Source organism: Brassica napus (genome assembly GCF_020379485.1).
Source record: "Brassica napus cultivar Da-Ae chromosome C3 unlocalized genomic scaffold, Da-Ae chrC03_Random_21, whole genome shotgun sequence".
In the NCBI taxonomy this organism is placed as follows: Eukaryota; Viridiplantae; Streptophyta; class Magnoliopsida; order Brassicales; family Brassicaceae; genus Brassica; species Brassica napus.
This window is the reverse complement of record NW_026014190.1, coordinates 8560-19378: the sequence shown is the minus strand read 5'-3', so window position 1 is coordinate 19378 and position 10819 is coordinate 8560. Positions and strand designations below refer to the sequence as shown.

The following is a 10819-nucleotide window of genomic DNA, read 5'->3' as shown; positions in this document are numbered from 1 at the left end:
TTTTCTTCACACTGATGACCTAATCACTCTGGCCTCTTAACACACAACAGTCTAACTTGTTAATATAAACTGAAACTGGTGCTTTTAGACATCGGTTTTTTGAGTAGAAACGGAGATGGCTTCTCCTATAGCTTGAAAGAATGTAGCAATATTGTAAGTAAAGAACCCAACCAACATTGGTTTCAACTTCAAGTGCATGAATCCAATACTCAGGGACAAGTAATCTGCCAAACATATTCAAAAAGTAAATCTGATTGATGGAACCAAGTTAGTTGTAGTGAAAAGATAATAATGCACAAGAGATCGCGCTTACGCATTCCATCTGTTGAATATCATAACCAACACAACCGGGACTAGTAACCGTGGCTGTCCAGCTGCTTGGGACAGTTCTAAACAGGAGTTCTACAGCTCACCCACAACAAACTGATAGGCAGACAGAGGTAACCAACAGAACTATAGGGAATATGATTAGAAGTGTTTGTGGTAATAAGCCAAAGCAGTGGGACTCGGCTTTGCCTCAAGTGGAATTTGCTTACAACAGTGATGTGCATTCCGCGACGGAGAAATCACCTTTTTCTTTGGTATACACGTCTGCTCCCTAAGCATGTAGTTGATTTGGTTAAACTGCCTAAGGCTCCTGGGGTCAGTGCATCAGCTAAGGCTATGGCTGAAGAAATTTTTCACTGTTAAAGAAGCAAGCGGTTAAGTTAAGTTAGAGGCTATTGGGCAGAAGAACAAGGGCTGCTGATACTTAGAAGGATTAAAATTTTCAAAGAAGGGGACGATGTGATGGTATTCCTCCGTAAAGAGAGGTTCCCGGTTGTTACGTATAATAAGCTGCAACAACGCAAGTATGGACCATTCAAGGTGTTACGGAAGATCAATGATAAATTTATGTTGTGGCTCTCCTAGAATCTATGAACATTTCTAATACCTTCAACGTAGCTGACATTCATGAGTATCAAGTAGATGAGAATTTGGGGACAAGTTCTTCAGAGGTGGAGGAGACTGATGTAGGAAGGATTTACTGGTTTTTCCTTTTTGATATTTTCTATTTTTGTGAGTTTTCCTTTTTAGTTTTCACTAGTTTTTCCTTTTTGATATTTTCTATTTTTGTGAGTTTTTCTTTTTAGTTTTCACTTTTGGTTTTTTCCTATTTTATAGTTGAGATCCTTCTCTATATAAGGAGAGGTTCTAAGTTTTTGTAAGACACAACTTATTATTCTAAATGAGAGCTTTTATCGAATCTGGTGGATTTCCAGAGTTTTATCTTCAAATTCATCGCTTGTGAACTTGAATTCGTTCTAGTTTTAGTGTTTGCTAATCCTAAAGTTTTCCGACTGCGTCAGAAGCAGAGTTAAAACAAAGACTCAAAGAAAAAATGGAAGCCAAAGTCATTTCTTGCACTACTTTCGGAGACGACAAGGTCATAAAGATTGTTGTTTCGAGACATCGTGCTGTCACCAACTACAAACCTAGAGAAAACGAAACGACGACCGTTGTTGTTGCCGATGATACTTGCTCCAAGAAAGATGTTGAAGAGATTAAGATGACTTGTGAGAAGCTCGATTATGTTTACGAAGGAAGACTTCACGAAGATTACGCTCAGACCAACATTGGACCTGGTTTGGTCTGAAAGTTTCAGAGTTACAGTTAAACTCTCTATGCGTTGCTTCACTTTTGTCTAAGTACTTTTCTTTTCTGCATTTTGATTTCTGTGTTCTAAGTTATCTCTTGGTAGTTTGCAGTGTATGAATGAGTTTATATGTGAGTTTATTAGTTACATTTTCTTACAACACTGACTTTGACCTAACCGCTGGACTTAACACAGAACAAAAAACTTGTTATATAAACTGAAGTAGGTGCTTTTAGAAATGGAGATGTCTTCTTCTATAGCTTGAAAGAATGTAGCAACTTTGTAAGTAAAGAACCCAACCAACATTGGTATCAGCTCCAAGTGCAATGAATTCATACTGAGGAACAAGTATTCTGCCAAACATATTCAGAAAGTAAATCTTATTGATGAAACCAAGTTAGTTGTGAAAAAGATATGAAAATGGAAGAGAGAAAAGGCTTACGTGTTCCACCTAATGAATATCATAACCAACACAACCAGGACTAGTAACCGTCGCTGTCCAGCTGCACCTCTATCAGATCAATCAAGCTAAGAAAGAAAAGAAAAATGTGAGTGAGTCTTCTCAATATAGATAACCGAAATGAATGAGAATAGAAAGACAGGTAACACGTACTTCATAACTCCTCTGGCTCCATCTGCCATGGCATCTACAGTGTTACCAAACATTCTCATGTAAGCTAATGAACCCATCAAGCCAGCACCAAAACTGTTAACAGAAGTTCCAACACAGATACAAATAAATGCGATCAGATGACTTCACAGTTATTAATTTTGAGAGGTTTTGATGTCCTTTGTAGGAGAAAGACAAACCTAATTAGTGTTATCTCTGGTGTTGCATGAAATATAAGCTGAGACTAAACCAACACCACCAATGCCAACTGTGAGAACCTGTAGCTTATTTTTCAACTGCAAAAATAAAAATAAAAACCAAAAGTCAAAGAGAGTAAAAACCAAAGAGTCCATGAAGATTAAAGAGTTTGATGCAAAACCAATATGCCTTTCATGAGTGCCCAAACCGTAAAACCAGTAGCCATACCGTGAACGGATGTTAGCTAACGAATAGGTTTGATATTACGCATGATAATAATTTTTGTTTGATATTATCTGATGTCTGATGATCATCATCATCATCTATTATTATTTAAAAAGAAATAAATTAAAATAAGAAGATAAACCTGAGTATATATTTATTGACTAAACAAAAAGTATTGTTATTATCTCAATTCTCTTTTCTTTTAAGCTTTTTCCAAAGTTATTAATAACTTCTTCCTTTTTTACTTACTTTGTTTGTATTTTTAAAGTTTCTGTTTTTGTAGTTTCATATGTATTGACGGTTTAAAGAAGTAATTCACAGAAGTAATGAAGGTTAAATAGATGAATATTACAAAGATTTTAAACCATCTGTCCTAAAAGATCAAAGAATATATAATTTTATACGAAAATAGAATTTTAATTATATAATATAAAATCTGGAAAGTTGTTTCTAAAGAAATTCATACATCGACTAGGAAACCAAATTATATCAAAATCTCTAATGAATGAGGAAGGAAAAAAGAAAGTTTAACTAAAAAAATAGAAAATAAAAAAAAGAAAGGAAAAAACAAACAATTTCACTAACATATATCCGACGTGGACTAATCAAACATATTAAAATTGCAATCCTAAAACGAATAAAGTATGGTAAGCCTCCATCAAGTTCTACTATATATAAACACACACAAATCTATTTGTAGTTCCATCTCTTTCTCATTGTTTTCTACCTCCCGGCAAATAAAGAATCACAATATCAATCATGAAGAACACAATCATGACTTTGTTAATTGTAACATTGTCACTAATCGGATTAGCTCGTTCTGCATCTTTTTACGAGGTTGGAGACACCAACGGATGGACGACAAAGATGGGCCTTGAGTATTACAAGACATGGTCTTCTTCAAAGACTTTCTACCTTGGAGATTCCCTCATCTTTCAATACAACAAAGATCTCCACAACGTGATGGAGGTGAGCTTCAAAGATTACGAGTTGTGTAACCCTAATTCAGCTCTGGCCACATATCACTCTGAGTATGAACCGGTTAAGCTTAACAGAACCGGACACTATTACTTCATATGCGGTGTGCCTGGTCACTGTGAATGTGGTCAAAAGCTTGAGGTCCTAGTCACGGCGCCTGCCTCTCTGCAGAATCCTGCCACAACTCAACAAAACAACTCTTCTACTTCTAATTCTAACCCTGAACCTAATCCTACAATTCCTGATCCTAAACCTAATCCTACATTTCCTGATCCTAAACCTATGCCTACTAGTCCTGATCCTAAACCAAAGCCTTCACCGCGTTGGAGGATCCTCTTGTGGTTCTTCCAGTAGATGCTGCAACAATTGCATCACTTCCTCACAATGCAGCCTCAGACCCTTGTGTGTGGAGTGGGTTAAGCTTGCTCTCATTCGTTCTTCTACAAACCCTAGTTTTTCTTTAAGAGTTTTTTTTTGTCTTAAAACTATGTTATTTTAGGGTTTTATTTTGAGATTTTTTTTTGGTTAAAATTATTTTGAGATTTGTTAGTAAATTTTTTTTATTATTTTTTTTTGTCATCATTATTATTGCTTATACTCTAATGTTAATGGTGTTTGGTTTTCTATTACCTTCATGGATATTTCTCCATATAATCACAAATCTTTTTTTTTTAACTTCTAAATTATCACAGATTTTGTTTACGAATAGTTATATCTTAAACGCGTTGTGTATAAAGAATAAGACATTACTATAAAACGTGTGGGTCGTAAGATTTACCCAAGTTCACCCACAAAACTCTTTATGACCATAAATCCGCTGGTCCAAAAAGACTATCGTAAGAAATTTTTTTTTTGTTATTTAACAGAAGAAGAAGAAATATTACGCTCAAGGTTAGTTTTATACTTTCTAATACCACTTTAAGACAGTTTCTACCATTCACCCATTTTTTCTTTTTCCCAACGCACTTTTCACTTTTCCCAACCTATACAAACCCAATATTACCCCTGTGTACTATGAAAACCAAACTTACTCAATTGAAACCGAATTAATATTTAACTAAATAACACAAATTTTTACTTTTTTTTCTCATTATCTCTTTTATTTTTCTCTTTTCTTTCTCTCTCTTTTCGGCCATTGTTGTAGAAGCTTGTTTTGTGAAGATGTAGATGAAGCAATATAAAAGACGACGGAGAAGAAATAGCTGACCTGCAACGTCTTTACCACTTTTCTATGCCGTCTCCGCTACCGATGTCCGGCGTCTCCGCTACCGATGTCCGGCGTCTCCGCCAAAAAATCCTACCTTTTTATTCTGATAAAAATAGTTTGATGTTTGTAATAGTTTTTAAGTTCTCGATATTGGTGTTGTTGTTGGTAGCCTTATTGAAGTCTTTCCAATAAATATCTTTGTCAAGAAAGATAATGATACAAGATTGTTAGTGTTGAAGCTTAATTTATTACAGCCACCAATAGAAATCAGAGCAACTCAAAAGACATTTTTAATATTAATTTTACTAATGGATGATAAAATTGTGTTGAAATCTACATTTATAAACGTTAATTCAAATATTGTACGTAGTGTACATGTGGATTTAATACTCTAGTGTACACATATAATTGTCCACATGTACGCTTGTACATTATCCACATGTATGTTTGCCAACATGTACAGATACTCAATATCAAAATGTACAACTGCAAACAATATACATATGTACAAAAATAAATACATAAAACATCTTTAGTATACACAATACTGCTACGCATAATAACAATGAAACAAACATTTTATAGTGTTCCAAATTAAAATACTTGATCACTTTCTTCTCCACACTGTCTTGAAAAGTTGTGTTTAAATTCTGAGCATATTTTTCCTTCACGTTTCTTCTACTTGTTGTGAACGGAAATGTTACACATCACATTTGAGTTGTTAATTTAAGTTGTATTCTTTTAGATATTATCAAGTATTAATTTAAAGATATTTAATATACAATACACACATACATGCTACCACATGTATATGTGGACAAATAAATATGGATGCTTAATCAAAGAACATAGAGTTTCTTTATGTACACGTGTACGCCTCCTATATGATATCCACATGTACACATCAACAATGTGTACTTCTTACATATATCTACATGTGTTCATATGACTAATATTGTATTTAAGAATACAAACCACATCACTGCAACTAAGAGCATATAATGTTTATTTAAATGAAAATTTTGTTATGAATAAGTAATAAAAATCTAAATTATACATACCCAACACATTCATGCGGCGTTGACAAGACGAACGCTTTGACACGCAGTGCCGTATAGTTCAAAGCGGTAATTAGACTTGATGTAAAAGAGTTTTCCAGTGACAGAATAATAAGAGTATTAGACAAAGAGGTTTAATACAATTTGAAGTGGTAATCAAACTCAGACCATTGGAGAGCATTAATGAGTGAGCAGTGACGATGGCGGAGACAAAACAAAATGAAGAGTTGATTCATATGAGAAGGAAGATAAGCTGTGACTTTGACCATGGATGAACAACTCTCTTATTGAAATTTTGGGAATCAGATTGTGGTTAGTTGATCGAGATCTGAGACTACGCTTTGGAGGATGAAGGAGATAAGGATTTTGTGGTTATTGAAGTCATCGAGTCTATATTTGCCTAGATACTTTCTCTGTTATGCCATCTAGCTCCACCGCCTCCGTCGTCAAATCAATTAAGTTTTTCGGCGTGATTTTTCAACTTTTCTCAGCACAATTTTTAGGTAAACGTGCAAAAGATGAGAAAAAATATAAAAAGGTGTGGTTGAAAATTCTTTAGTGTCGTTCTTATCTCTTTCCAATTAAAAAACAATTTAAAATTTAAAAACATTAAACTAAAAAAGAAAAAGAAACGTTAAGCTTCGTTAGGGATAGCAAAGTAAACAACCATAGCAAAACTACTTCAATAATTGACTTATTGTGTAATAAAATCACATTAACTGACTCTCACTGAGTGATTTGTAAATCACTCACAGAAGAATGCATCTTCTTGCGTATAAGTTATGGATCTATGTAATCTGAATATTCCTCGTATATAGTGTATATTCAATAATTTTCTTTGTGTAAGAATGTGACAAGAAAGAGAGCCAGAAACCAAACCAACTTTTACTAAAAACTGCACCGGTGGAAGGTTACTCTTTGGCTCGTTTGCTCTGTGATTTACGCTTGGTAACGTCTAGACATCTCTTCCTCAACCTAATCGTCTTTGGAGTAACCTGAAGACATTTAAACCAATAACAATACATCACAAGAAGGCAGAAATAAAACGTTCCTCGTGGTTAGCTGGACTTAGGATTGGCGATTAATTAACAATGGTACCTCAATAAGTTCATCTGAGGCAACGTATCCTATAGCCTCCTCAAGTGTCATCTGAATAGAAAAGAAAGATAAGAAGTTTTAGTCAACAAGAAAACGGGTTTCTTGTCTCTTTCGATGTTGTGAGAAAAGTAGCTAAAGAGAAAAAGGTACATACGAGGCGAGGTGGAGATAGCTTCACATTCTCGTCTTTGTTAACAGAGCGAATGTTGGTAAGCTCTTTGGCCTTAACCGGGTTAACCTGTAGTTTGCAGGCAAGTGAGCCCATGGTATTGTCATTTTTAAGCGCAAGAAGGATGAGTCTAACCAACTTACATCAAGATCTGTGTCTCGTGAGTGCTCACCGATAATCATGCCATCGTATGACTGTTAAAATACAAAGAAACAGAACAGGATGAAGCATTAGCAAGGATCAAACGCGCAAAGACCACATAAATGTTCTAACTATGAATAACTACACCAATAAAGGAACAGAACATGTATATATATATATATATATATTATCATATTTAGAAAGGTTCTCACTTCCAGTCCCGGAGACACAAAGAGAGTCCCACGAGCTTCCAACCCCATCAGTGAATGAGCTGTAATAGTTCCATATCCCATCGAAACCTGTGCATCAAGAAATATAAATTTCAATTATAACTTAATAATGCAGGCACGACATTTAGGAAACAAAGACTTCGAGTGAAAAGGGATATTTCTATTCAACAACCAGCCATAACACAACAAGATATAGCTATCCACCAAATGGTTAGATATTGAGTTATGGCAAGAGTATGACTTATTAGGGCTTAAAAACGTAGTTGGAAAGTTAGAGAGAGGTGAGAGTGGATCTCTCTTTTCTTTCTCTCCCCACCGTTCATCTTCTACTCGACAAAGCCACCGCTGATTCTCGTTCTGGTGGCCGACGGAGGGTATCTACCTGTCTGTCGCCACCCCAATCGCTTCTGAGTCCAGCTTCATCCCCTCTCTAGCCTCGATTTCTCCATATCCTCCTTGCTCTTCTTCTCTGGTTCTTCGTCGGTTTGCGGTCGGAACCGGCAAATCAAAGCGGTGACTGAGTGTGTCCTCGGTCTCCCTGGAGTGATGGCGAGGATGTGGATAGTCGGATCTGAGCAGGAGGCACCGTCTAGGTGGTAGATCTAGGGTTGATTTCAAGCGGATCTGGGTCAGTTTCTCTCTTGGAGGGTCCGACGGAGTGGCTGAGCGTCGTTGCTTTCGCCTCTCTTGTCGCTGCCTCGTCTGTCTCCCCTTGCTCCTCTTCCGGCTGCTAATGATAAGAACTTCCCTCTCTCGTTCTGAGTTAAAAAGACGATATCAAAGCTTATCGTCGCGGACTTCTTTCTGGTTTGGTTCTTCGACAATCACCATGGCGCCTAGTTAGGTTTTAGAACTGTCTGGGGTTTGGGTTGACTCAGAGCTTTCGTGCCGTTGCTCTGCTATGTCCCTACTCCATTCGATGGGTCTTTTCTCCTCTTCTACCTGCTGATGGGAGCTTCTTGTTCCTCCGCTTCTCAAGTTTCAGAAGGTTGATAGCCACTGTCCCCTGCCTCTCTTGATGTTCTGTAACCGGTTACCTTTTGTGCTCTGCTCGCGGGATGGGACCGGAGTTCAGCCGCATAAACCTCTGCTTCCATCTGCCAGTATTCCACCTGTGTTTCATCTGCTGGTTCCTCCTCATCGGTTTGGATTCTCAGGAGTGCAGCTTGCCGTCTTCTTGAGCTAGCAGTGTCTGGAGTGGACTTCACTGGTTAGGAATGGCCGGACCAGGACTTGCCGACCCTGCTTCGCCTGTTCCACGGTTGGAGTCGCCCTCGGGACGGTATGCGGTCCCTCAGACTGTTCTCTGGCTGTGACCTCTTTGGACTCGTGCGGTTTTGATGCAGGTCCCGACATCAATCTATTCGCTGTGGTCTGCTGTTAACTTAATGGTTGTCAATTGAACCATAATGTTAGCCAAGCTTTAATCACATCCATATGGCTGCGATTGAAACTTTGTTTGTCTTGGTGAGTTTTTTAGCTTTTTTTTGTAGCTCCCTAAGACACACTTGCTTTGAGTAGCGACTTAGATACAATAGGTTTTGATTCATCAAGCTGAATGTATCTCTCTGCATCATTATTGATTTAATGAAAATTCACATACGTAACAAAAAAAAAAAAAAAGACTTATTAGGGCCAGAAACTAGAGAAAGGTAAACGTACCTGTAATAGAACTATGCCAATTTTCCTTTGCTCCAGAAAACATATATGTCTGTGGGGAACTCACGTGATTCTTCATTAACTCGAAGGCAACAAAATACAATATTTATTTTACTCTACTAATTCTAACATTTCTATTCGGAGTTTATTGATTATCTAGTCACTAGATAATTAATTTATTTGATTTTCACGTTATATATAAGGTGACACAGATGTAATGTAATGAAAGCTGCAAAGTAGAGGAAAGATGGAGAAGCAAAGTCGTTGTGATAAGATGTAATAAATGTAACGACGATGTGTTCTTGTCTGATTTGCAATTTAACCCGTCGCATTCATCCATATAACTTCTTCACATGGACACATGTTGTCCACTTAAACATATACATGCGTTGTTCTTTTCTATTATCGTCCATCCATAACTTAACATGTCCACAATTTTGATGTCTACACCTCATATTTCCATATCCACATTTTAGTATATAACCCTTTATAGGATCAAGGTAAAGACACATCAACCCCCAATTATTAAGCTTATGACTTTTCATGCAATTTATCATATGTTGATATATACATTAAAATCAATATATTTTATATTTTATATTTTATATGTAGTTCTTGACGACGGTTATATGTAGTTCTTGATAACGACAACAATGTGGAAGTCAGTGAATAACATCACTAATCTGGATGTTATAGTTTCTTCTGCTTAGAGCTGATAAGATTTTGCTTTATTTCTATTCGATGTTACTATTTATTTGGTTTATTAGGTAAGATATTTATTTTAGTTTTGGATTTAATAAACATATAGACGATTATTTTAAGTTAGAATTAAGTTAATTTTTGATTTTAAAATTAATGTATTCAATTTTAGTTTATTTTTTAAAAAGAAATCCAAAATTTTTATAGCTCTTTTAGAGTCGAACCGGACTTTGAAATATAAACACAAAATTTCAAAGGCTGAATTAGGTCATGCTTAAATAGCAAGTGAGTTTTGTGGGTTTTGGACCAGGCCGGGTCGGGCAGCCCGATTGACACCCCTAGCTCTACTACCACTCTTGTTCATAAATATGTATTCACTCCCACAACAATTTAAAAAACTTTACATTCTACTCAAACACTTTCACTTGGCTATTGGCTACCCTCCCACCTAACCATTTGAATCACAAACCATGTGATACAAAATCACAAAAGTGTGTGATTTCATCACACAACCAAGAACAAATTCACCCACAGACAAATGCGCTAACTTCCCTTACTTTCATCCTCCTAAAATTCAAATACCTTATTTGTGAGCATAAACCATGGATTGATTGTTCACATTAGAACACAAAAAACTTGTAATTTTTGGGACTCTACAAAACTACTTCAAAGTCACTTTCAGCCTACAAGGCAAAGAAACTATATCCCCAAATTCTCTTTACATTATAACTAATCTTATAACTAAAAGCTTCTTTCTACTCACTCACTTAAGAGGGCAATTAAGTACTGTACAAAATGCCCCTCTAGCCAAAAATGTGTTAAGTGATATTTTGAAACTCAGTTATGTGCTAAGAGTGTCATCAACTCTCGGAGCTAAACTAGTTTGTGTTTTATTCTGTAAAACTGCATGT

The 10819-nt window shown here is 36.2% G+C and overlaps 3 protein-coding genes across 3 annotated transcripts; 2 read left to right on the top strand and 1 right to left on the bottom strand.

Annotated features, from left to right (window-relative positions):
- The first annotated feature begins 949 nt into the window (after nt 1-949).
- Nucleotides 950-1735, top strand: LOC106444862 (oxysterol-binding protein-related protein 1B-like). Its single transcript, XM_013886280.3, has one exon. The coding sequence runs from the start codon at nt 1382-1384 to the stop codon at nt 1634-1636; it is 255 nt and encodes an 84-aa protein (XP_013741734.1). The 5' UTR covers nt 950-1381; the 3' UTR covers nt 1637-1735.
- A 1708-nt stretch (nt 1736-3443) lies between these two features.
- LOC125594662 (mavicyanin-like) lies at nt 3444-4001 on the top strand. Its single transcript, XM_048770770.1, has one exon. The coding sequence runs from the start codon at nt 3444-3446 to the stop codon at nt 3999-4001; it is 558 nt and encodes a 185-aa protein (XP_048626727.1).
- Nucleotides 4002-5766: 1765 nt separating this feature from the next.
- Nucleotides 5767-7817, bottom strand: LOC125594663 (50S ribosomal subunit assembly factor BipA-like). Its single transcript, XM_048770771.1, has 5 exons — nt 7533-7817; nt 7323-7373; nt 7165-7248; nt 7011-7061; nt 5767-6907 (listed from the first exon to the last, which is right to left on the bottom strand). Exons 1-5 carry the CDS (start codon nt 7611-7613, stop codon nt 6824-6826), a joined length of 351 nt encoding a protein of 116 aa, XP_048626728.1. The 5' UTR covers nt 7614-7817; the 3' UTR covers nt 5767-6823.
- Between the last annotated feature and the right edge of the window lie 3002 nt (nt 7818-10819).

Bases quoted from the DNA above. Each gene is read 5' to 3' on its own strand.
- LOC106444862 (XM_013886280.3), top strand. From the start codon at position 1,382: ATGGAAGCCAAAGTCATTTCTTGCACTACTTTCGGAGACGACAAGGTC.
- LOC125594662 (XM_048770770.1), top strand. From the start codon at position 3,444: ATGACTTTGTTAATTGTAACATTGTCACTAATCGGATTAGCTCGTTCT.
- LOC125594663 (XM_048770771.1), bottom strand. From the start codon at position 7,613: ATGGGATATGGAACTATTACAGCTCATTCACTGATGGGGTTGGAAGCT. The intron at 7,249-7,322 runs GTAAGTTGGTTA...TGCAAACTACAG, and splicing joins CACGAGACACAGATCTTGAT to GTTAACCCGGTTAAGGCCAA. The intron at 7,062-7,164 runs GTATGTACCTTT...TTTTCTATTCAG, and splicing joins AGCTATCTCCACCTCGCCTC to ATGACACTTGAGGAGGCTAT.